We start from the raw sequence: 26,333 nt of genomic DNA, 5'->3' as shown, positions 1-26,333 counted from the left end.
GGGCAAAAATCCCCCGGGGTCCAGCTGTGGTGGGTGGGTCAGTTTGCCCGTGCTGGGCAGCAGGAGCTGCCCTGGTGCAGGAAGGCCAGGCTGTGCCTGTCCCACCGGGTGGCTTTAGGACAACATCCGAAACGCCCTGGGCGCGTTTCCTCAAAAGCGATGACAGCCGCGTGATAAACGCGCTGCCGAGTCCCTGCCTGCAGAGCAGCCATTCAGGTGCTGTGAAACGGAGCTTTTCATAGCACAGCTAGGATTAAAAATAGGAGCAGAGCTGGCCAGGGAGTGCTCTGAGCCCGGGCAGGGAGTGATCCTGTGTTACTCACCCTGCCCGCTCCCCAGGGCTGATGTTTTCTTGGACCGAGCTAAATGTCTCGTTTTAGCTAATCATGGAGATGCTGGTACACTGAAACACTAGGTCATATTTTATCACCCCATGTATTTCTCCATACTTCAGCCACGTGGTAGCTGTTTAACAACTTATCCTCAAATGAAATAAACAGAAATATTGACCTATTATTTGCTTTCAAATGAAATAAGCAGCTTTATAGGAAATATTGACTCATTATTTGTCACTTCTCTTGAGGTTTCAAATGCATCCTGAGCTGCTGCAGCCCACAGCCAGGACATTTACTTCTCCTTTGACAACTGTTTTCCATTCCCTTTTGCACCTTGCCTGGCCTTCTCAGTGATTTTTGCCACAAGCAGGTGACAAAGACTTTGGTGGCAAACATTTTGGCGACAAAATCAGTCCTCACTGTGTGCAGATTAAGAAGCAACAAACCCAAACCCTACTTGTGTGTTTCTGAATAAACAGTGATCACCCCTGACCCAGCCCTTCGACAGACACATCTTATTTTCTGTTCTTGGTTTCACCAGCTGTGTGGCAATATCCACCTTGCTATTTCTGTGCCATAGAACTAGCTCAGAACTAGACCTCTGTAGAGTTTTGCTCTAAAAATTATTTTCTCGAGCCTTTTACATGGCTTTACTAATTGCACTGCCCTTCAGTGCATGTGTTAGTTGTAACTTTTCACCCCAGGAGTATCGTGTTTAAAGTCACAACCACTGTGTTCCTGCCAATGTATTCCTCTTAACTTACAGGAAACCTATGAATGAGGTATGATACCATGAATGATACTATTAATCACTTTATTGCAACTGCACCCTGGAATCCCATTCACTGGTGAGACCTTGTTACGCAAGTGCTGTACGTATATAAAAACAGTCTCCAGCTTCAAAGTGCTTACAAGCCTTTGTAAAAGCCTCCTGAAGTTTTCTGTGAACTTGTTACTGTAAGAAGAAGAAGAAAAAAAATTACATATTTCTTCTTGGAACAAAATGCTTTTCAAACTTTTAGAAGAATGATTCATGTTTACTCTTATCTCCCTCCAGAGGAAAAAGAAAATGAGTTTAGGAATATTTTCAGCCTTAGTCCCCATCGGACGAATCTGAGGGAGCTGACCTGCGATTCACGCCTGTGCACAGCATCCATCCATGCCACGTTCCTTTCTCTGATGAGTCAGGGGACCTCACAGACCCAAAGTCTTGAGAATGACCCAACTTCAGCATCTCCCCCTTTCTCCTCCTTCCCCTTAAGATTCCTTTGGTGCTCCCTATAGCCATATTATTTAGTTAGAATTAAAATAAGTTGCAGAGAACATTCAATTCCTGTAATCCTGGCAATGGAGAAACCTTATTAACCCTGAAATGGCCTAAAAATGGACTCTGCTGAGGTGTCCCTTCTGCCCTGGGGACCCTGGACACTGACACTGAGCCACTGCTCCTGCTGGATCTTGGGGTCAAGGTGCTGTTGGGGTGCAGGGGCTCCAGGACACGAGCAGGGAGCACACATTCCCACTGCCTGGAAGAGGAGGATTGCTTTTTCTGCAAGGACACTGTTTATTCCTGGCCCTGGTGGGGGCTGTGCTGCCCTCTCCACTGGGAAGGCAAGGGGCCAGAGAATTTCTCCAAGACAATGAGATGGCTTTGCCCCGTGCTGCCCCATCCTCCACCCCATCCACAGCCCTGCCCTCCACCATTCCCAGACCCCAAACCCCCCCAGCCACCCCCTGCCCTTAAAACCTCCCCTGCCAGCCCCCTCTGCCACCCCCTGCCCCTGTTTGCACTCCTACTCCCTGCTCCTAATGCCCCTATAATTCCCTGTCTCTAAACCTTCTGCCCTGCCACCCCCTACCCCTAAACCTGCCCTGTGCAGCCTCCTGCCCCTAAATCTCACCACAGTCCCCTGTCCCTATCCACACACACTCTCTGCCACCCCCTGGCCTGATCCACTTCCCTAAATCTCGCTCCCCAGCTCCCTCCACCATTCCCTGCTCTATTTGCACTTCCCAGAACCCCTGCCCCTAAACCCCCTCAGCCATCCCTGCCCCATAACCTGTCCTGTCCACACACACCTTCCACCACCTTCTTCCCCAAACCCTTTCTCTCCAGACACTGCCCCTAAAACTGCCCACCTACCCCAAAAACCCTTCCTCTCCTCCCTGTCCCTAAATCTCCCTTCTCCTAAACCTCCCCCCTGCAGCCCCCTTGCCCCAAACCTGCTTCTATCCACACTGACAAGTCCCTAAATCTCCCCTTCTCCCAACTCCCCCTGCAGCACCCTGTCTGCAAACCTGCCCCTACCCACACATATCCTCCACCTTGCCCTGTCCCTAAATCTTCCATCCCCAAGCCTTCTGCCCCTAAATTTCTCCCACCAGCCCACTCCACTGTCCCCTGCCCTATTTGCATTTCCCCTACTCCTTGCCCCAGGCTCTTCCCGCCACCCCCATGCCCCTAAACCTGCCCCTATCCACACACACTCTCTGCCACCTTCTGGCCCTAAATCTCCACCCCAAACCTCTAAATCTCCACTTCCAGCCCCTGCCCCTAAAACTGCTGCCATGTACACATCTCCTCAGCCACCTTCTGCCCCTAAACCTCCATCACCCCACAACCCTCTGTTCCTAAACCTGCCCTTACCCATACACACCCTCAGCACACTTCTCCCCTGAACCTCTCTCTCCAGCCCCCACCCCTACACCCTTTCCCAAACCTTCCCCAGCAGTGCCCTGCCCCTATCCACACACACCCTTCTGCCCCTGTATGCCCCTAAATCTGCACTCCCACCTCCTGCCCCTCTCCACACACACCTCTTTGCCTCTTTATGCCCCTAAATCTGCACTCCTATCCTCTGCCCCTAAATCTCTCCTCCAAAGCCCCCTGCCCCTAAACCTGCCCATATCCTCGGACACCCTCTGCAGCCCCCTGCCCCTAAACCTGCCCATATCGTCCACAGCCCCCTGCCCCTATCTACACACACCCTGCCCCTTAACCTGCCCATATCCACACACACCTTCCGCAGCCCCCTGCCTCTAAATCTGCCCATATCTACGGACACCCTCCACAGCCCCCTGCCCCCAAACCTGCCCATCTCCACACACACCCTGCCCCTGCCCCTAAACCTGCCCATCTCCACCCATACCCTCCTGCCCCTAAACCTGCCCATACCCACACACATCCTCCCCAGCCCCTAAACCTGCCCATGTCCACACACCCCTCCCAGCCCCGGTCCCGGTCCCAGCCCAGCCGGGCTCCCCGCGGGCGCGGCCGTGACGGGCAGCGCCGCTCCCCACTCAGCGCCCGCGGAGCCCCCGCGCCGCACCGCCCCCTCCAGCCCCTTTGTATCCAACATCCGGGTTTCCCCGCTGGCTCCGCGCTGGCTTCTCCCTTTTTTTAGAAGCCATTTTGGACGCGGTTCAGGTTTTTTTTTTTTTTTAATTATTAAAACAAAACCCCAAAACAACAACAACAACAAAACCCCAAGCCCCATCAAACCTCCCTTTCCCTTCACCCTCCACCTTGTGGGTTTTTTTTAATTTCCCTCTCCCTCCTCCCCATCCCGCACATGGCACCTCCCGCCGCGCCCCCGCGCCCGCCGCCCCGCGCAACCCCGCGATGCCGCGGCCCCCCGCCGCCTCTTCCTCCTCCTCCTCCTCCTCCGGACCCCGCGGCCGCCCCGCGCCCCCTCCGCCGGCCCTTGCCTGCCGCTCCGCCGCCTCCCGCGATGCGGGGTCCGTAAAAACCGCGCACGGTCCCGCTCCTGCCGCCGCCGCCCCGCTCGCTGCCGGCGCGGGGAGGAGGAGGAGGAGGAGGAGGAGGAGGAGGAGGAGGAAGGGGGGCGATGCGCGCGCGTGTGCGGGGGAACGGGGGGAGCGCGCAAGGCGCGCGCGGCTGCGCGGGCATTGCGCGGGAAGCGCGCGGGGGGGCGGGGGCGTGTGCGCCCCGCGCTGCTGGGGGAGCCGGAGGGGCTGGGTTGGGAGGAGGAGGAGGAGGAGGGGGAAGGGGAAGAGGAGGAGGAGGAGGAGGAGGAGGGGGAGTCGGTGTGTGGTGCACGCCGCGCTCCCAGCACAAAAGCCCAGGGAAAGAAACTCTTGGAAAGCTGGGAGCGAACGGTGGGGCCGGGCAGGAGCAGGTCGAACCGTCCGGGTCTGTTCGTCTCCACTGGATAAATTTTGCAACTGCGAAGGAATTAAATCCGATTTTCTTGTTGTTGTTGTTGTTTTTTTTTTTTTCTTTTTTTTCCCACCCCCTACCCCCAAGATTTTTTTTCTTCTTTTTTTCTTCTTTTTGAGAGCGAGAGTGAAGGAAGAGCCGCGCTTCTCCCCTCCTCTTTTCACGCGCTCGATCTTTTTATTTTTATTTTTGTTTCCCTTGGGGTAGAGGTGCACGCGAGGAAAAAAAAAAAAAAAAGTAAAGGACTATGTTTGCTTCGTGGCTGACTTTCGCCGTGCTCTGGGGAACTTTCTGTGCAGGTAAGAGCCTTTCGGCGTGTTTACCTCCCGCTCGGGCTCTCGGTCGCGTCTCCAAATGCAGAATTGAATGGGCCGTGCTGTTATTTGCAGCCACCCTCCAGCACCCTCCGAAGCAGAGCACCCGAGCTGGGGAATCCCCCCACTGCTGTATCGCCTTCATTTCCTTTATTGTTATTATTGTTATTATATATATATATATTTTTTTTTTCTTTTCACTCCCTCTCCCTCCCTCTCCGTTTTCTCCCTGCTCGCAGGACGAGCCTTCCCGTGCTGCTTTTTGTTCCCTCCAGGCAGCCTGTGGGAATTCATGGCAATGTAAACACGGCGCGATCTCGAGGAAACTTTGCAAAAACGGGCATTTACTTCTGGGCGGGGGCGTGGGGGAGAAGCCGAGGATGTTGCGGGAAGGGGGGACAAGTTGGGAGCAGCGGGAGGAGACCTGGGGTCGCTCCGGAATGCTGCGGGGTCTCTCAGGTAGTGGCCATGTGTGCGCTCCGCTCCTGCCGGGCTGCGGTTGTGTAACTCGGGGGGGGCATGGGGAACCTCCCCCCCCCGGTTCCCCATCTGCCCCCCGGGACGCTGCGATCCCGTAGGGATAGCAGGGAACGAGCCTGTTGGGGCTGGCTGGTTCCGCGGGGAGCGGGGAGAAAGTTGGGAAAAAGGGGGTGTGTGCGGCGAGGGGTGCCTGGGGAGCATCCCTCCGGAGGAGGCTGCTGCGGCGGAGGAGGGTGTTTATTTTGCATCTTCTTCATCCCGTTTATTTTACGGATATGGGCTACAAACTTCATCCCCAACCTGCGGGGTGCGCGTCGTGCCGAGGGACGCGGGTGGAAGTTCGCCCAAAGCCCGAGCACGGCCGGGGGAGTTGGAGGGGACACCGGGCAGCGCTTGGGGAGGCGGGGAGGGGTCTCCATGGGGTGCCCCATCCCGCATCCCTCTCGTGGGGCGGGAGCGGTCAGACCCTCTGTGCTGCCCCCAGCACCTGAGAACGCGGGCACGCTGGAAATCCCCGCGTTCCCCACTTTCCCTCCTTGTTTTAATTATTCCTTATATTATTATCATTATTTCCCCTATTCTTTTTTATTAGCGCTGCATTTTCCTCGGGAGAAACCGGCGCGGCAGCAATTTTGCCTCTCCCCCCTCTTGCCTGACCACCACGACCCCCCCGGGGCTGAGCCCCCCGCCCCGGCTCCGGGCAGTGACTTGTTTCGCTCCTTCCATCTCCCGGCCTGGCGCTGGGGGGACGCGGCAGGGGTCGGGGGCCGAGAGGGGGAAGCTGTTTGTGCCCGGGGGGGTTCCGGGGGGCAGGGTGCGGGAGGCAGCGATGCTGCAGCCGTGATGGGCAGCCGGGGAGTTCCCGGCGGCTTTGCCATCCCCCTTTGTGCGGCTGGGGGCCAGGGGGGGTTTCCCCGCGGGTGCGTGGCCGGGTGCGGGTCCCCCGGGCCGGGGAAGGCGCTGCCCGGCGGGGCCGCGGGGGGAGCGGGCGCGGAGCCGGCCCCGGGGCGCTCCTGCAGCCGGGCTTCCTTTGTTCCGAGTGCCCATTAAATATGCGCTGCCACCGCCTGCCTCTGCCATTACCGCCGGTGCCAGCGCTTCATTATTATTTTTTTTTTTTTTTGAGTCGCACCGAAAGTGCGTGCGAGTGGCAATAAAAAAGGGAGCGGGCGATAAAAATTAAAAAAAAAAAAAAAAAAAAAAGAGAGAAAAAAAATGTAATTTCTTGGCGAGCCAAGCCAGCTCGGGCTTTTTTTATCTGATGGCTGGGACACTTGTACGCAGCTTTGTTTCCGTGTGTTGGGAAGGGGGTTGTGCGGGTTTGTATTTACATAGCAGCGCTGAGGAGAGCAGGTATTTTGGAAGGAGCAGGCAGGGGGGGGTTGTGTGTGTGCCAGCAGCATTCCTGGTGCTCGGCGTTGCTATCATCACAACAGCTCTCCTGGCTGGAAAATTCTATTATGTGCATAAAGGAGATTTATGGTCAATGTATTTTCTTTCCATATATCTTGGAATCCTTTTATCTCGGGTGATTCAATAAAAGAGATGGCTTCCGGATTTTTTTGGTTTTGTTTTTGGGTATGGCGTTGGGGTTTTGTTTGGTTTGGTTTTGGTATTTAACCTGATCCTGTGGCTCTGTGCACAGAGTGGCTGAAATCTAAGTTGGAGGGGAAAAAAGCAATTGCTTTAAGAAAAAAACACCCACCCTGAAAGCTTCTTAAATGTGTCATGTTATGAAAAAGATAATCTGACAGGGCATACCTATGCTGAATTTTTCCTCAAACCCCCCCTCCCCCCGAAAATACAATAAAGAAACCCCAGAAAATGAATATAATTCTGTTTATTTGGAAGGGTCCTTTTGAATCACTAAATCAGTGCATTAGCCATTCTGTAAATCCCTCCCTCTCTTTTAAAGCCTTTCTGCCTGTCTTGTGATATTTATGAGTATTTATCAACGTGATCTTTATTGTCCAGTTTTTCCTAAAGCTGTTCAGTTAAAAAAAAAAAAAAAAAAAAAAAAAAAAAGAAAACAAGCTGAGATACCCAAAGTTGGAGCGTGTTGCTTGGATTCAGAGCACTGGGCTTTGCTCAAAGTATGCCTTTTGTGTGTGTACATGTTAGGGCTCTGTGGAAGTGGTGGGCTTTTCGAAAATCACTTAACCTCCATTGTTGATGCTTCTCATCTCTACCTTGGCTGGATGTAACAAAGCAAGCACAGGGTTGCTATTCTTAAAAAAAAAAATAAAAAATCTGTTATGCTTAGTTTTTTGGAATATTGAGGATTCATTGAGGAAAACATTGTGTTTATTTTTAGCCCTTTGTTTGCAAATTTTCTGCAGCCCAAATGTTCAGAAATCATGTTTTAATCGATGAGCTTGAGAAAATACAGAAGGTGTAAAAGGATTTGTCTTGTAGAATGCATTGCTAACATGTTTTCCAAGCCATTACTTTACTTTTATTTCTGTGCAAGTTTAAGTAATGCCGTGCTGCAATGAACTGTGCTGCAAATGGATCTGGTCTTCTCTTTCACTGTCTTGTATTTATCCTCTTGTACTTGAGAAAGGGAATAAAACTGGCTTCATTAGCTTGCTAATTAAACACAATGAAGTGCGTGGCCCAAGGTTAATGGCAATGGCCTTTAAAAACACAAAACTCTTGAACAGGTGTTTAGGATATATAATTTTTTTTAAGCTGCTGTCAAATCCAGATAATTATACCACCGAGTTAACCACTGTCAGAGTTCTGTGGAGAAGAAAATGCTGTGTTAGAGATGCCAGTGATCAGTGCATTATTTTTAGTGACATTATTTATAAACACCTCTCCAGGTCCTGCACAACCTGTGGTTTAACTCCCCGCCCCTCTCCGTTTCGGAGCATCTCCTGCATCCTCCCTTTGGCTCCTGTGGACCAAGCAGCACTAAAAATCCCGGCTCCCTGGACCAGAGTGAGGGTCTAACCCGAGCTGGGGAGTTAACTAAAGTATTTAGAGGCAGAAATTTCTGCCATGGCTGGTGCCTTTGAGCAGCCCGTGCGGGCTGTGCCGCTCCTGCCCGCTGGATGCGATGGGAAGGAGCAGCCGATTAAAGGCGAGGGCTCGCAGTCCCCGCGCTGAGCTGTCAGCAGCCTCCTGTCCACTCTGCTCTCCATCAGCTAAAACACGCTTGTCAGGCTTTTTTGTGCTCCATGTGACGCAACAGTTGTGGACCTCCCCTGAATAGACGGTAGAGAAGAAAGAAGCAGGCCAACCTCATTGTTTTTTTCTTCCTCCCCCCCCCCCCCCAACATTTTTTTTTTCTTTTCTGTTTTCTTGTTGTTTTTGTTCTCCTCTCTCTCTCCCACCATTCTCCCCTTTCCCCATGCACACACTCCTTGCTTTGCAGGTCAGCCTAGGAGGGCTCCCTGCTCCCTGGCTTCTCCAGTGCACAGGTTGAGATGGAAGAGAGCATCTTTTGAAATGTTGGTGATGGGATGATGGGACCGGCCCAGGAATCCTACTGCTGTGCTGTCCATGGGATGGGTCCTTCTGCAGAAGTGTTACAGGTGTAAAAGGAAGCAAGGAATGCTTATCTTTATTTATCAAGGGTGAAGGAGGTGCATGGCAGAGATTTTTTGAGGCTGGGCGCCTGTCAGGGGTGTGTTCGTGTGCTCTGCCCAAAGGCAAAGTTGCCTGTTCCTAGAAAGCCATGATGCCTTTAAAATAAAATAAAATAACTAGAAGCCAAAGTTACTCCACCTTTGAGGCCTTGTAGCAGAAGGTGTTTTTGCTGTCATGTTCCAGGACCTGCTTTTAGAAACATTTCTAAAATTTAGTGTTAAAGTAGTTGACCGTCTGGTGCTGCACTAGAACAGTCAGAATTAAATGGGATTTTTGGAGCACGGGATCTTTCAAGCCCCATGAAGTGTAAATAGAAATGACCTTTCTATCAAACACACCCAGGACAGTGGTCTAAAAGTTGTGGAAGTGCCTTGCTGACCCCCTGCTCCTGGCTAAGGAAGGACACTGATGCTCTGATGTCTCCTTACGGTGCCTCCCAGCCCTTGCCTGCAAATCCACGTGTCCAGCCCTGTCCGCTGGCACTGGAGAAGCGTGGCTGAAATTTGGGAATGGTGCAGGCAGGGGAGAGAACCTTCTAGAGCTGAGCAGTGCTCTAGATCCAAATGAAAGCCCTGATGGAGTCTTGCCCTCAGGCAACTGGAGAAGCGCTTGTGCACGGAGAAAGTCTCACGGAGGCAGCTGGGGAAGTCAGGGCTGGTCGGTCCCTGCTGCAGAGTTGGCATTTTCTTGCTGCTGGGCTGGAGGAGCGGTGTCACCGAGGCAGGTGGCCGAGGTCCCCAGGTCCCTGGGTGGGCAGGGAGGTGGGAAATGAGGGTGAGGCAGTGAGGGGTGCAGCGGGGTGGGCAGTGAGGTGCTGTGCCCTGGCACCACTGCAGCTCCAGCGCTCTCCCTGCAACAAAATGTTATGGGAACTTGGGAAATGGGACCCACGGAGTGTAATCTCTGCTTTAAAGAGGTGTTGTCTTTCTCTTTTATCCCTCCTTGGCCTTTGATTTTAAAACTAGCAGGGGAGTGTGATTTTCCTGCCTGGCCAATAGCACTGCCTGGATCTGAATTATTCAGTGTAGCACTTGGCATTCTGCACCCTGTTCCCACTTAAGCTCTTTTTCGCCTGTTCCTTCATGTGGAGATTTTCACATCAGTGAAATTGGATGTGTTTAAGAGAGGTGTTTGTGACCGAAGTATTCACCAGTATAAGCTCCACTCTTCCCCTTCCCTTTCCTCTCCATTAACCATTGAGGATCAACTAATGTCTAATCTCTTCTCTTCATTATTACTTCATTCTGAAATAATTTTGTATCTCATTAGTCATTTGTTCCTTTAAGGTATATTAGAAAAATATACATCACTGCCCCCCAGTCTTCTTTGTGAGGTTTCTTGGAGCCACTGAAGTCAGAGGGGCAAAGAAGTAAATTAAAAAGGAAACACTCTGCCTGTGTTCTGCAGACCCAGCACATTTTATGCTTAGATTTGAATATAACTGTTGGTCTTTTTCACCAGTTTCATGTTCTTTTTCTCTCTGTCATCTTCCTCCTTTACTGTGGTATAGCTTCAATTCAAACTAAAAGTTAAGAGCAGCAATTGTCAGTGTACACTGTAAAATAACAATATGCTTCGCTCCAGCACACAAGTGCCTCTTATTTTGCCAGTATTTGAATCTTTTACTCTGATTAGGTTATTGCATGTGGCATTGGTCCATCATGCTACTTAAGAAAAAAAATCTTGCTGGTGTCTAGGGGCCTCAGAAAAATACAGCTCCTCTTTTTGCAAAGTGCTGTTTGTGTTGAGAGAAGGTCCCTGCCCCAAAAACCCAGAGCACAGGGGCCAAGAGAGAGAGAAAATTCTGTCTGCAAGTGCTCCCTGCTGCATCACAAAGTGGCTCAGCCAAGGTCACACCCAATATTTCGTACCTGTGCTGAAAGAATAATCTGCATGAAGAAATGTTCCTGTCTGGGGTAAAATTTGGCTTAAACCTGAGTGTGCTCTGACCACTTTAAGTGATTTTTAAAATTTCTTTTCTTTCAATGACTGTGCTGGAGGTGGTTGCTGTATTTTTAGTCTTGGAAAGATCCTTTTCTCTTAGGCCGGGCTGCCTGCAAGCAGGGACTGGCTCATACAGGTGTGCAAAGAGAAGCACAGGGGAAGGAGCAGCCTGCTGGTGCCTGGCTGGAGGAGGATGTGAATGACCAACGTGAATGATGTGTTTCTCATCAATAATTCCATGATTTCCTCCTCGGTGTGTCGTTTCACCACAGATTCAGTTTCGGACTTTGGGGGAGCTCTGCTCAGGGGATTGCACAGCCCTGGCTGCAGAGCAGGAGGCAGCCTGGGCCTGGAGCACCATTTTTGCCTTCCTGATGGGTTTGGGGCGTATTAAGGAGCTGAAATAAACCTTTGAAAGTGTTTTCTAGAAGGGAAACTTGTATCTCTGGATGTTTACTCTGGGAACATAACAAAAATTTTCCAGTTATTCCCTGGTGGGAGTGACTTCTCTGGGACCTTGAAGTCAGTGGCAGAGCAAGGGCATTGCTCCCCATCCTCTTGGGTCCTTGGCTGGTGCTCTGACCACCCCATTATCCTTTCTTGTCCACCTGACATTAAATTTGCTGGGAAAAATAGAATGTTCTGGTAATTTTATTAAACCAGAGGTATCATTTTGGGTTTTTTTCCTCCTGTTTCAGTCTCATAGTAATGTATAGTGTATGAATGCCTCCTCTTTAGACAAAGAGAATAAAGCACATGAAGAGATGCGGTGCTTTACAATCTGAACTCCATTAACTTCCACTGAAGTGGATACTCATGCAAATTTAGATGTGGATGTTGAACTGGACTTCTTCTGTCTAATAAGTACTTTTGTGTGACAAAGGGAGAAGAAAAAGGTGCTCCTGGGAGCAGAGAGGGTGACTTAATCCTCCTGCAGTAAAGCTGGAAATGGAATGTATTGCTGTCAGTTTTATAGAGAAATAAACAAAACCTGGGGGAAATGAGTGTGTCTGGCACTTTCTGGGCCAACCCCAAATCCCAGACCTGTGCTGAATGAGTCCCAAACCACAGCAGCAAAGGCTGTCATTTTAAAAATTCCAGAGTAGCTGACACTGTAGGGTCTTAGGTGCTGTGACTGCCTCTGTTTTGTTGTTTTTTTTTTTTTTTTTAATTATTTATTTGTCGTATTCTTTTTCCCATTATAGAACTTGTTTTCTTAGTGGTAGCGGAACTTGAAATTTTCTGTGTGGTGCCAGTAGTGCTAATGCAATGCTTCTTCCTAATTTATTTCTCTAAGGTGTGAGATGATAAGCCTTTGAGTGGATGAGAGGGATAAAGTTAGCTCCATTTGTGCCTGATCTATCAAATGGTCAATCTAGGTCGCTAACTGTTCTTTTCTTCGACATTTAGCTATTTAAAAATGCCTTGTGTAATGGGTGTTACCTCTAAAATTTGGCTTTTAGGAATATTTTGCTTATACATAATTTACCTCTGCTGACTGCTTTGAATTCCTGGGGAGGCAGGAATGCAACCGTGGGTCTGAAGTGAAGAAATGTTCAATCAAAACTTGTCTCCTTTTTGTGACTTTTAAAAAGTATTTCAGAAAATGATTATATTGCATGGTTTTAAGCCCTTTTAGTGATGTTCTTATGTTTTGCAGTCTCTGGATTGCTGCTGAGGGCTGGTGGCTGTTGCTGCAGCTTGGCTGAGCTGTCTGCAAACTCCCCCCTCCAGTTGCTCTGTTTGCTACTGATACTTTCTTCTTCTGGGAAAAGAGGGAATTTGAGCTTTGCACGGCTGATGTCCAGGCCTTTCTCTGAGGCAGCAAGCTGGGCTTTACAGGAAAGTTGTGAGGAGGCTGTGGCACTGGTCTTGGAAGAGCCAGTGAGCTTTGTAGGCTCTCAAATATGAGAAGGCATTGGCTTTGCTTCAGACCTGTGCATTTCCACATGCATTTGCAGGAGTCCCTTACTCACCAGAGAGAATCTGCAGTTGACTTGGGATGCATCTGCTCAGCAAAGTCCAGATTTGTGGTTATCCTGGTGGTAGCCTTGTCCTCACTCTTGGGACAACTGAGCCATGGCAATGTGTCCTTTAGGCTCCCAGTTCTCTTCTTTCTCCCAAGTCTTTGTTTTGGCATTTTATTTCCCCTCAGTATGGCAACTGGAATAGTGGGATTTTTATGGCCACTTTAGTTCCTGAGGGTAATTAATGGGTTAAGAATGCTAATTCCCCTGTATATTTGCAGGCTGAGAAATTCAGTTGTCCTTGGGTTTTGTGGAGAGTATCCAGTTACAGCCCAGCAGCAGCTATTGGGCAGCTCTTGGGTGCACAAAAGTTTGAACTCATAATCCTTGGCTTTCACATGCATCCACAGCTTATCAGGAACTTTTGGTTTTATAGCAAAGCTTCTGTTAAAGCACATTCTTACACCTGGGATAAGGCAGTTTTCCAAATACCTATTGCAGTTGTGCTGGAAAACACTCACCTGGCTGGCTCCTAAAAAAATGAATTTTTGTGGTGGGCAATAGGCACTGGTGCTGACACACCTGGAACAGTTCCCTGCTATGAAATTCCTTTTTATGTAAGGAGCCTGGGACACAGATAAAGCTTAGCACAACCTGAAGCAGGATGGTTCTTTTTGATGCTTGGTGCTGCCTTCCTGGGGTGCTGGCTCTGGCTGCTGCCAGGTGTGGTGTGGAATTGAGTGCCCAGGTCTGGTGAGAATTCTGGAGCCGTGGCATCACCATCTCTGAATGGAAGCTCAGCTGGGGATGCTGCCGTGGGCTGTGCCTGCCACGGAGCTCTCTCATCCCTGCTCCCAGGCTTCCTTTGAAATATTTCATAGACAAATGTTTTAAAAAAAAACCCAAACCAAAACACAAATTGCAACTTCCTGCCCCCAAAAAAGCAAACCTCAGAAAAAGCCAAAAAAATCCCCCCAACAATCCAAAACTCATAGAAATTAATGTTTTGATCTGATTGCTGTTGTTTCACTGCCATAGGCTCTTCCTCAAGCTCCTGGAGCATCTTTGTAAAGTGAAATCATGGAGCTGGGCCCTGTGGAAGGGCTCAATAATAGCAAGAAATTCCTGTGTAGGTTTTAATCACCTTTTACAGTGTTTGAAACAACATGATGTCCCTCCAGTCCCAATTTCCAGGCTTCTTTGGGTCTGTGATAAAGACCAGCAATGCCTGATGGAGCTTTCTAATGAGCACACTTGCTGTCCCTGGGTGTTTCCTCTCCTGGGTGCAGCTTGGAGGCACAAAGCTCATTCAGCCTGGATTTTGCTGGATGCTAAAAAGAAAAAAAGGAAAGGGAAAAACACCCAGCCACTGAATGTGCTGTCCCCAGGGCTGCTGTCTCCTGATGCCCTGACACTCTGGCTGTTCACATCTGCTGGAGATTGGCTGCGTGTGCCCATTCCTGCAGGGTATTTTAACATTTATATTGTGCCTCAGATAACTATGGAAGTCTTTAACAGCTAATTTTTATTGCTGTAGAAAGTTTCCTCTAGATACATAGTTTCTGTTATCATCGAATTGGACAGAGTTAGTGTTGCTAAAAGCAAACATGAGAAACTTTTTTTTTTTTTTTTCTTAATTGGTAATAGAATTTCCTTTTCGTGTAGGGATCGACTGCTTATTATGTAGCAGCTAAAAGAAACCCTCCAAGGTAACTGTGAGCCTCAGAGGTAAATGAGATGCAAGTGTATCTGTCTGGGTAACTGTGTCTGTAGGCTCCTTCTCAATGAATCCCTGGTGAAAGAAGAGACCCAGGGCGAGGGACGTGCCCTTCTCCTGCCCCCAGAGTCCCCACGCTGATGTCCCCAAAGCTTTTTGCGCATGGAAATGATTTCGAACGAGCTAACACGCACAGCTTTGAAGTGTGCCACAACAAAATAAAAGTTGGCTAAAAATAGGTCTGGATATGAAAGACAGGCAAAAAGTGGGAGAGGGGGGGAGCTGAGAGTCGTTTTACAGGCATTGTTGATAGGATTTCAGGGTCCCGAGGAGGGAAGATGAATGTCTTTCTGTTATAGTAACAGCTGCTCTCTGTCCATCGGGATCCAGTGTTTGCCTACCCAACTCATAATAATTAAACAAAAGAGTTATTTCATAGCAGTCTTGGTGGAGGATTTATGTTGGAATTTTATCCTTTTTTTTTATTTATACTTTTCTTTGTCTAATTCAGAAAAATATGAAGTTAACCTCTCATCAGATCTGTTACAACTGTCTGGTGACTGGGCCATTCAGAGCTACATTAATTAAACAAACCAAAAAGAAAAAAAAAAAAAAAGTCACTGAGCTTCTCTAATGCACTTGTTCTTTGTGAGCTTTCCAGAGGTTTTGTGTCCTGAATATGTGATTCAGGTGTTAGTAGCTCCCTAGTATGGCCACTCAATCCAATATGCAGATTTCTTTTTTCCTTTCCTCTTACTCTTTAGTGATCTCCACTCCCCTCCCCATCTTGAGAGCTAGGAGGTCTCTTGTCTCAGAGAAGAGACACAAAGAAGTCTCAGATGCAAAGTGTAGCAACATTTTGGGAATGGATCTGCATTTTTGGGAATGGATCTGCATTTTGGGAATGGATCTACTTTGTAGGGCTTTATTCTGATGCAGTTAACTCTGCAAAACCCCTCGGTGTGGGTATTTATATATAAAATTGATTTTGGGAGCCCTGTGAAGGAGAAGGAAACCACTTATTTCAACCCCCAAATTCCTCTGAGCTGTAGAAACATTGTCAAAGTAATTGTAGCCTTTTCAAATTTTTTCTGTGTAGATTTCTTTCTGTGTAGTCTTGGAAAAACTGTGCTATGTTGATGGATGTCACTGTTTTTTTACTTGTGACAAATATCTCCCAAGGTAATGTTTGAGTGATGTAGAATTGGTTCATGTGTAAAATTCTAGCTTTTCATGAATACTTTATCATGACTATGTGCATGCCAGGTTTTTCTGGATTAAGGTGTTATACCTTTAGAGGTTTGCTGTGGGATATCATCTTAATCATTTTTGCTGTAATTTAATCATCTTAATTAAAACTGCATTGAATTGTGGAAAGTAAATTGGGTCTGGAGAGCAGTGGGGTTCTTTCTTTTTTTTTTTTTTTAGGAAAGGAGGAAAAAATGTCTTGTTAGATGATGGTAATGGTCTTGGCAAGTTTCTGCTAAAAATTAGCACAGTGTATAAAAACTCATGTTGCCAAGTTAGTCCAGTATTTCTCCAGCTAATTGTGGCCTTGAAGGGTATAATATGAAAGGTCATCTTTGTTAGTGAACTGCAGGCTTCTCCTGCGAGACAGAAATCCATGTCCTTATCAAGGATGAAATCTTGGCTCCTTGGTTACACAATTGAGCTTTGCTATAATTTGGACATCATTAGGCTCTTTATTAAAGCAGAGGAACACTCTAATCAATCTTGGTGCTTTGCTTTCTTAAATGTACTTCTGTATCTGCATTCATGTTATGGCTTCCCTTTCTTTTCCTGCTCCATGTACTCCATGAAGGAAAAGGGTCTGAAAAATGGCATGGAATGAAAAGTGGCTGGTTTCCTCTTTTTGGGGTGTTTCTTCCCCAGAAAGCTTCTGATTGTGACAAGGATTATGAGAGCAGGATGTTCAACCTCCTCATCTTGTGTTGAGACGTGTGAGGAGACATTCTGGAAAGAGCAACCACTCAGTTTGGTTTGTGCTCTTAAACAATAAAAAAAACCCATAAAACTCCACAAAACCAGAATTTATTAGTGGTTGGCATTAATTTTGCTATAAACACAAACAAAAGGGGTTTAATTGTTTTTCGGTGGGAAAAAAAGCCTTCTACCCAAGCCAGATTTGTTTCTGTGGCACACGGTCACGGGGCAGAATTGTGGGGGAAAGAAAGAGGTTTGTATTGTGCTTTTATCCCTTTTTTTATGTTCTGGGATTTGTTTTCATTGGGATGTTGGCACTCCCAGGAACATATTTTTGTGGCTCTGACTTGTGCATTGTAAAACATAGCCAACGCTTGCCATTTCTTTGTTCGACTGCTGTTTCTTTAACCAGCAGATATTTTTCTAGTTGGATAGATAAATGGATCTTTCCCAGTTGCTGGCTGTTAGATCTGACTTTGCACAGCTATAATAGTTAGCTCTGTCCTTCAGCAGAGCTTCCTTCTCAGGGTTTTGTAGAGTCAAGGATTTGGTGGCTTCCATCACCTCTGTTTGTACGGATGACGTGGCAAACACCGCGTAGTCTTGCAGTGTGTGCTGTGGCTCTGCTCAGATAGCACATTACACCTTTAAAAACAAGTAAAAACTGGAGAAGAGACTGTGTTGTGCTTGCAGGTGGAGAAAGCTCCACCCAGGGACTTTGGTATCTAGCAACTTCTTTTCAGGAGTCCTGCTTTCCCCTGAATCTGCTTTCAGGGGCTCCCAGCCTGGTGCTGGTGGCAGCTGCTTGCTGTGTGATGCACGCTGGGGTGCTGAGTGGCGTCAGGAATGGGCTGTGCTCCACCTCATTTACAGCCCCCTGGCTGGTTCTTCCCCAGTTCCTGCCTAATGGATCCACGTGCTCTTCAGGAGCTCTCCCCTGGACTCCCTGGTTCATGCAAAGATTTGCTCTTTGGGTAATTAGGAGAACTGAGTGTTTCTGCTCTGGAGGGGTGAGCTTCCTTGGGCTGCGAGTTTTTAATGAAAACTTTAGGTTATGAATGTGCCATCCTCTCATTACTGCTCCTTACTGCATGGCATCCCGTTGGTCTAAGGTAGTTTAAGTGTCTCCAGCCTCAGTTGAGTGCTGCTTTCAGTATTTATAAACTCCACAACTGTTAAACCAAGCCAAATCTCCCATTTCAGCAATGGCAGCGGGGTTGAAGACAAGGAGTTGTCTCTAAGGAATAGAGTCTATTATAGGTTGGGTATAAATCAACCTCTGACTTGTGGGTGTTGGGAGGAAAATTTCCTTGGGGACTACTAATCCAGAATCAGCCTCCTATAAATCTGCTTGGATCTTCTCCTGAAGCCTGTGGAGGTACTGGAGAGCTGATTATGGATGTAGACCATGGATCTGGGAGTGTGAAATACTGCTGCTCATCCCCTTCCATCACCACGCTGGACAGACAGGTCTGAGGAGCAGATTGTTTTCAGCGTGGTAGAAGTGATGAGTTCATTGCTGTGTTCCCTCCCTCCCTCTCTCCCTTCCACTAAAACCTGGCTTTAGATATTGGGAAAGCAAACAGCAACAAATATAATGAGGTTGGTTTTGTTTTCTGGGGTTTCAGGTAGAAGAATGCACATTAATCATGTTTTTGTGCTTTTCTGTATTTCTTTTCCCCTTCCTTGAGGGCTGGAAAATATTTTTCTTTAAATGAAAAGCAATGTTTTACATCTTCTAAATGACCCTGAGGGATGTAGCAGCAAAAATCCAGCTCCTCATGGGGTAGTGAGAAATCCTGGGAAGGAAAATCAGGGCAGGAACTGATGCCACCATATCTGCAGGGGCAGGTTGGCTCTTGTCAGCTGGACAGAGGCAGTGTTTGCCTGTCATTGCTTGCTTTCTTCAGACATAGAGTGTTTTTGTTGTTTTATGGCACCACCCTGTTGCCAGCAGCTCTCTTGGTGCTGCAGGATTAGGCACCTCCTTTAAGGTGTTGGACTTGTCTCTGCCTCGTGTTGGTCACCTCCTTTTCATGCCTGTGTCCATCCTGGTTTGCCCAGTGCTCAGATGCAGTGTTTACAGGAGGTTTCTCCTAATGGGAAACGTGGCCAGTAGCAAGTGATGCATGAGCTTGGTTTGTGAGTCTTTATTAACCTTTTTCTTTTATCACTTCTCAAGCAACTCACCTACTTCTCATTATTTGGGTTGTTTTGATTTTTGTTTGTGTCCTCTCCACCTTTCTTTCCCTTTACAAGAAGTTGCCTGTTCCAGCTTCAGTAATTGTTTCCTCGCTTACCAGAACAAAAGCAGCTGAGCCTGGTGGATTTTTTTTTGCTTGTGTGTGTGCGCAGGGATTTTGCCAGGGTATTTTTATGGACACTGCTGCTGAGCTCATCAGCAGTGCTGGGCAGGAAAGCCAGACTCTGGTACAGATTAGATATCTTTACAGATTTTTATCTGCAGTTTGCAGGGAAGGGTGTCCTGAAGTCAATCTCCACAGTTCAGTCCAGGAGAGGAGTGATGGGGCAGGGACCCTCTTGCAGCATCTCCATCACTGGAGAGATCACCCTGCTGTGATGGTCCTGTCGATCCTCCTGTGTTTCCCATTAACTCTTCCCTTCCCCTCCCCAAGTGCCTGTTGCTCCTCACAGCTGGAGGAGCCTACCTAGAACTGGAGAAACCTGTCCCTGCTCTTTTTCCCCACTGGGGCTGTAATCCTCTCCATTGTCCAGAGCAGCTGTGGCTGCCCCATCCCTGGCAGTGTCCAAGGCCAGGTTGGACAGGGCTTGGAGCAGCCTGGGACAGTGGAAGGTGTCCCTGCCCATGGCAGGGGATTGGAATCAAATGATCTATTAGGTTCCTTTCAACCCAAACCATTTGGGGATCTTCTGGCTCTCCCACTGGGGCTCTGGTGACAATTTGCAATTGGTCTATTCTTCTTAAAACCATGTGTGATAAAAAGCTTTTTATTTATCTATCTCCTAAGCAGATGTTTTCAAGTGGATGCTCACAATGCTTTTTGCTTGTTTCTTTTCCCCTTCCTTGTCTTCCAAGAGCCCTGGAGGGGAGCTGAATCAAATCCTCTGGCTGGAGCATCCCCTGTCCTGGGCTCATCTCCTCTTCCCAGCAGGACCATGCTTGCTACATTTTTTTTGCAGTGCCTGCTGTGATTAGATCCATTTTGGCTGCAATTTATAGACCTTGCAGGGTACTCTTGTGTGACACTCAGCCCTCCCATCCCCTGGGTATCTGGGACACCGTTTTCTGCTGCAGCTCTGGTTTGGTGGAGGATGAGCTGTCAGGAGTTAGATCCCAAACAGGCAGCAGGTAGCTGGACTGAATTAAACTTGGAATGCCCTACTAACCCCCTTCTCCCTCCCCTCATGTCTTTGGAAATGTCTTTTATCTGGACTGTAAATTAAATTATTGCTGTTGATGTGGCTTCAAAGAAGCAGCCAGAATGAGTTGATGGGAGCTCCTGAGAGAGGTCTTTCACAAAAACCTCTTCTTAGTAAAATATTCTGGCATCTTTTTTTCCTTTCTTCCCTAATTTTTTCAAAGTTAGAATGGAAATAATAACTCAGTGTTTTCAACTTCCATGATACATTTATAGAGAAATAAAAGTCCTATAAATGTCTGAAGTATTATCTCTTCTTGCAGGCTTCATTGTAAAAATATTTATTGAGGTTTCATGGACTTAAAGTGTTGTGGTCAGCACCATGAATGTAATGGTTTTGTTTAGGTGTTTCTTCTTCAATGGCGCTCAAAAAAAAAAAAAAGCCCCAAAACCAAAACAAAGCAAGAAAACCCTCATAGTTTGTTTCACTGGCTTTCTGCTATTTATTTACCACAGATGAATCTGACAAGGAAAAGCAGCAGTTCCTTTCTCTTGTCAGAGCTGATGTAGCACCAGAAAATATGTGTTTAAAATAATGCTTGGGTTTAGTGGCATACAAAGTTTGTTTAAAAAGATAAGGTATAAAATGAATAGTTTTGTGAAGGATGTTTTTCTTTGCTTTGTTGTTTGTTGGGGTTTTTTTGGTGGGGGAGGAAGTGTTGGTTTTTATTTGTGTTTTTGTTTGGTTGGTTTTGTTTGGGTTATCACAGTTTTGGAGCTTTAGAGGGCCCAGTTCCCAGGGAAGAGAAGGAAGGGGAACATGGAGCATTAACACGATTTAGAGAGGAAGGAGTGGAGTAACGGGAAGATTTGCAGGAAGAGAGACAAGGCAGCCTGTCAGTGCTTCCATTATTTTTTGTTTGTCCTCTTCTGCCTCCGGATCTTGATATCACATGACTTAACATTGACAAATGGAGCACTTAACATTTAAGGATGGAGCACTTCTCCTATGGGGAAAGGCTGAGAGAACTGGGATTGTTCAGCCTGGAAAACAGAAGGCCTTGGTGTGACCTTATGGTACCTCAGGGGGCCGAAGGGGACCTGGAGAGGGACTGCTGGGGAGGGCATGGAGGGATTGGGCAAGGGATAATGGCTCTAAACTGAAAGAGGGGAAATTTAGATTAGATATTAGGAACAAATTCTTCACTGTGAGGGTGGTGAGGTTCTGGCACAGGTTTCCCAGAGAAGCTGTGGTTCTCTGTGGATCCCATCCCTGGAAGTGTTCAAGGCCAGGCTGGATGTGATTTAGAGCAACCTGGTTTAGTGGAAGGGGGAGGCTGGACCTACATGTTTTTTAAAGTCCTTTCCAACCCAAACTATTCTATGACTCTATTATTTTATGGTGTCTGCATCTCTTACACGTCTGTTTATCCCTCTGCTAAACCCTTCCTGTTGAAATGTTGGCTTTCAGCCCTTGGGGCTGGACAAGGGACACTCGGGCACATGGGGGTGCAGGAAGGTGGTGGCACACACTGGGGTGTGGACATGCCAGGGGCTCAATGCAGGTTCCCTGGGATGTGAATCAGTGATTATAAAGTAACAGGGAGGTGTTCCTGAGCATTCTCAGCACTGATGTCCCTTTGAATTTCCCCTGAAGAGGTTGATGTTTCTTGTCAGACGTGTAACTGAGAACATGCACAGGGCAGTGGGGCATTTGTGGGTACCAGAGCAGACCTAGAAATCTCCTGGAGATACAGGGGGGGAAACAGCTTGGAAGTTATGTGTCTCAGGCTGATATCTTTTTAAGAGACGTAGCTACCTAAATTTTTCTTACAATTTCCTTCCCTGTAAAGGCATGAGGCTCAACCCTCTTGTGAGCTGTGGTGGCATTTAGCCAGGCCTGGATGCTGGGGCTGACGCAGATCTGATTTTGGTGCAAGAGATAGATTTTCTGGAAGTGACTGATGAACTAATTCCCCTCATTTGTCAGTAAAAGTATGAACTTTGGAAATCTTGCCCCTGCATTGGCCAAGAAAAGACAAAACCCAGTTGTGGAGAGCTTCTGTAACAAGGATATTGCTCCAAAACCCAGCAGTGGTTTCTTGTTTCTTGCCTCTCCAGAGCACATTGCACACTTCTTCTCCTCAAGTGGTTGTAGTGGCTGACATAAATATTTTTCAAGTGAAAAAAGAATCTTTTCTGCAAAACACGGAGGTGACTGTGTGCATGTGCAAACCTTCCATCTGCAAATAACAACCTGTGTCCTTCCAGGCTTCACCTCAGCTGATCTGTAGCACATGTCCTTCAAGGTAAGCTGGGTAAGTGGCTCGCAGTCAGAGCAGGGGAAGAGAAATCCCATTTGAGGCTGACCTGATGCCATCTGACATTTTGCTTGTTTGAAAAGAGAAGGTTTGAAATGGAAGTGGCGGGGCTGGTTCGGAGTTTCTTTAGACCCTTACAACATATTAATCTTCAGGTTGAATTACAGCCACATAAAATGAGAGTTCTTTCACTCTGTGGTGAAGACGTATTATTTTTCCATGAGTCTCCTAAGTTTGTTTGGATCCTTGACATGTTTGGTGCCTCACTTGGAGCATGTTGGGATGCTGTTTTGTACTTAAACTGTGCATCCACTCTGTCAAACAGAAACCTCCTAATGATCCATCTGCCTAGGTTTTATGGATGATGTGGTGCATGTTCCCTTGTAAGTGGGACCGATAGATTCTTGCTCCCTTTTTAGCCCTCTGTCATGGAGGAGCTGCAAGTTTGCAGTGTGCTTCCAAGAGGAGGGAGATACCAGAGCATCCTGCCTGTGCTCCAGCAGTCCCTCCCCTAGGAAGCATTCAGCCAGAGGTCACAGAAAATAAAGCACCTCTCCATACTGTAATTATTATTTATTTTTTTCAGTGGGGTCTAGTATTTTTAAGCTTGGGTAGGACTTCACAACTGCTGCTCTGCTTGGTTTTTTTGGTCTTTGTGTAACAGCATTGGCTTTGAGGCATGGTGATACTTTCTGTTGACTTTGTGCCAGGGTGAGGGTTTCTCGAGCCTGCCATCCAGCTTTCCATGACTGTACAGTCTGGAGCATGCCATCAGCAGGCAGCAGATCCCAGCAGTCCTGCCTTGGCGTGGGAGCTGTTGGGTGCCCTGCCCTTATTCCAGCTCCTGCTGCTTGGACTGGCAGAACAGGTGCAGAGATGTTTGAGGCAATGAAGTGCCTGTCATTGGGAGCAGAAGTTGCTGAAAGATCGTGTTTTTCTCAGTTTTCATTGGCACGTGTGGTGTCTCCAGGAGGAAAGGCAGCAGCTTCTCAGTTCATTGCGTTTCCCAAAACCCAGCAGCTGGCTGGTGAGCTGGCTGCTCCTCTGTCCCATCTACCTCCCCCTGGGTGCAGTGGTGTGCTGGGCTGGGGTTGCATTTCTCATTGTGCTCTCTGTTGGGTGCAGCCAGAGTGGGAAGAGCCAGGAGAAAGATCTGATGGTCCCTGTCCCCTGAGGATGCAGGGAGGGGAGCTCCGCAGCCGCAAGCGAGCCGGGTGCTCTGCTCTTTCTGCCCTTCTGCAGTTGCATCTCATCCAACGTTCCTGATCCTCCTTGTCCCAGCACTCGTCTCCCTGATTCCCTGCTGGTGCCCTTTAAACCACACTGTAATCCAGACATTGGCTCTGTGTGGTCTGCAGGGTCCTGTGCACCAGTTGTGCTGGGGTCTCTTCTGGTGTTGGGATTTGTGATTCTGTACCCTGAGAATATAAAAATGAACCAATCACCTCATCCTCTGAGGAAGAAGTGAGCTTTTAGATAAAATAGGTCTAGGTGCCATGTCTACGCTGGTGTCACAGGAATCTATTTTGATTTTCCACCAGCCAGGCTGTGGGACAGGAGCCACTCTCCATGGCACCGCTGTGGCCTTAGGGACATCCACACAGCCATCCCCCCCAGATGGACACCAGGATGGGCCAAAGGGCTGTGGGGAGCAGCAGGAAAGTGAAGAACATTGGGGATCTTCAGGGGAGTCATCCCAGGGAAGCAAGGAGGCTTGCATGCATTAGGAGGGTGCACATGTTGGCTCTCCTGTACCCCTTGTTTCCAGGCACTAGTTTGTATTTGGGAGAGGCAGCCAGGATTTTCTTTCTAAGAAATAACAACTTTGAGTACAAATCCCTGTGTGGAAAAGCTGCTGCTGTCCTGGTAGAATCACGTTTGAGAGTGCCATCTAATGTGAAATCACAGCTGAATCAAGATTTGCATCTTTTTTTTTTTTTTTTTTTTTTTGGTTTTGTTTGCATTCCTAAAAATCATCCAGACATTTTCTCCTCTTTAAAAGCAGCAGTGCTCAAACCTCTCCAGCTGCCGTTATGAAATGAGTGAGTTATTCTAGCTAAATTGAGTAGATTGGACTGGAAACACTTCTGGAAATACTGTGCAGGTTGTGGACCAGCTGCTGGCAAAACCAGCCAGGGTTTCATACACATAGTGGGTCCCAAAAAAAGAAACAGTATTTTGCCATAGTGATTTTCCCCCACTATTTATTCTGCTATGAGCACAATCCTGCATTTTTTAATTGAAATTTGAGCTGTGTCAGCACTAGGAGAGGGCTGTAAGTCTGCAGCATGAGAGGGCACTGATTTCCTTTGTGCTGGCTGGTTCTTGTGCCTCCATCAGGCACTTGGTGACCTGAGACAGTGGCACGTGTGAGGGGACTGAGTGGGGAGAGCTGCTTTTTCTCTGACAGCAGAGTTTTCCTTGGTTTTCCACCCCCCTGATGAGGTGACTCTTCCTCTGCTGTGCTCAACTGGTGGCCCAGCAGCAGAGGGAGCAGAGGAAAAGTTTGCAGTAGTTGAGATAACTCAGCAGAGCATCCAGCGGGGAGCAGGAGGGGTCCACTGGGGACAGGTGCTGATCCTAATCCATCTTGGCACTTGTGAGCATCTCTCTTTCCCCTCGTGGTCTCTCCACATCTGCCTCAGTCTAATGCTCTCAGGCCCAATCCAGTGTCTTGGAGATTTTCTGCCTTCCCAAGAGTTTATCTGAACCCTTAATTGAGGGCAGTGGTTGTGCTCCTTCCCTGCCCGAGCATCTGGGGCAGGGCTGGGGGCTGGATGGGGGCTGAGCACAGGACAGCCACAGAGGTGTCTGAGTTACTCTTCTCTTGGATGTATTATCAAAAATTCTCCCAGCAGCATCTCCTGTGGAGTTTTTATCTTCTTTTTGCTAGGGTCGGGATTAAATGTGTGTGATGGTATTTCTTGTGTGGACTAGGATGTTTATTAGTTTTTATCTATATTACATCCATCTATATTACATTCTCATATCTTTCACTGGGGAGAATATTATCATCAAGAAAAATGGAGAGAGCCAAATTCTTGTTTGTGAAGCATATGTCCTTTTTGACTCCTTAAATATTTCTCCTTCCCAGTTTGAGTCACCTCTTAATCCATCAAGTTTTCAATCAGGCACGCACAGAGAGGAATTTTGCTCTTGTTTTCTTGCTGCACTTGCTTGTTTTCTGCTGTCAGGTACTCACCCAGTTCAGCTGGAGGCAGCCACTCTGCCCAGGATCAGCAAAGTCCAGACACAGCAAAGTCCTTGCCACCACTGCTGTGGTGATCTACTGAATGAATCCAGCTCTAATGCCATGCTCTCAGGGGTGTTTAGCTATTTAGACAGGGCCACAAAGATGACTGAAGTGATGGAACACCTCCTCTCTAAGGGAATTCTGAGACGTTTGGGATTGTTCAGCCCGGGGAAGGCTCTGGCATGACCTTCAGTGTCTGAAGGCAGCCTTCAAGAAATCTGGAGAAGTTCCTTTGACATGTAATGATAGGAGAAGGGGGGTGGTTTCAAAATGAAAGAGAGTAGGTTTAGATTGGATATTGGGAGGGAATTCTTCACTGTGTGGGGGATGAGGCACTGGAACAGGAGAAGGACAGTGGGATGGGGATTTGAGCAGCCTGATTTAATGGAAGGGTATCCCTGCCCATGGCAGGGGGGATTGCAAATAGATCATCTTTAAGGCCCCTTCCAACCCAAACCATTCTAGGATTTCTATGATATTTGAACATAAGGGGGACCTTTTTCCCAGGTTCTCCTAAAGGAAAAATCTCCAAATGCTTTAAAGTGTTGTGTTCAAGAGTCTGCAACTTCCTCCAGCCAGTTAACCAAGAGGGTGACAGAAGTGGGGAAGTGCTGCTGGTTGCATCCTATCTGCTGCTGAGTTACTAAAGAAGTTCTGAGTCCTTAGAACCACTTTGAAATAGTCTTTGAAGATTGAGAGGTTCCTGTCTGCACTGAACATAACATTTAAAAGTAAAAGAAGAGGTGGATGCTAGCTCCTCTGTCACTCCACAGAAAACCTTGGAAGTGCTACAGGTCCTTGCAGTCTTGGCCAAAGACTTGCTTCCATTTTGATGCACTTTAGCAGAAGTGGGGTACTGGGAGAGCTGGCAGCTCATTTCTTGGTGCAGAGTGGCAGCTGCGTGGGGCAGACTCCCACAGCTGACTCTGCAGCATCAAAATAA

At 47.9% G+C, this 26,333-nt stretch overlaps 1 protein-coding gene across 1 annotated transcript in view; it reads left to right on the top strand.

The window, feature by feature from the left end:
* The first annotated feature begins 4,762 nt into the window (after positions 1-4,762).
* ACVR2B (activin A receptor type 2B) overlaps positions 4,763-26,333 on the top strand; it is a 97,127-nt gene continuing 75,556 nt past the window's right edge. Inside the window, exon 1 of the mRNA XM_041488075.1 lies at positions 4,763-4,814. Within this exon, the coding sequence (XP_041344009.1) occupies positions 4,763-4,814 (52 nt within the window). The remainder of the gene's footprint in view (positions 4,815-26,333) is intronic.

This window comes from Pyrgilauda ruficollis, unplaced genomic scaffold (genome assembly GCF_017590135.1).
Source record: "Pyrgilauda ruficollis isolate IOZ18807 unplaced genomic scaffold, ASM1759013v1 scaffold12, whole genome shotgun sequence".
NCBI classification, from domain to species: domain Eukaryota; kingdom Metazoa; phylum Chordata; class Aves; order Passeriformes; family Passeridae; genus Pyrgilauda; species Pyrgilauda ruficollis.
This window is presented reverse-complemented; position numbering and strand designations above follow the sequence as displayed.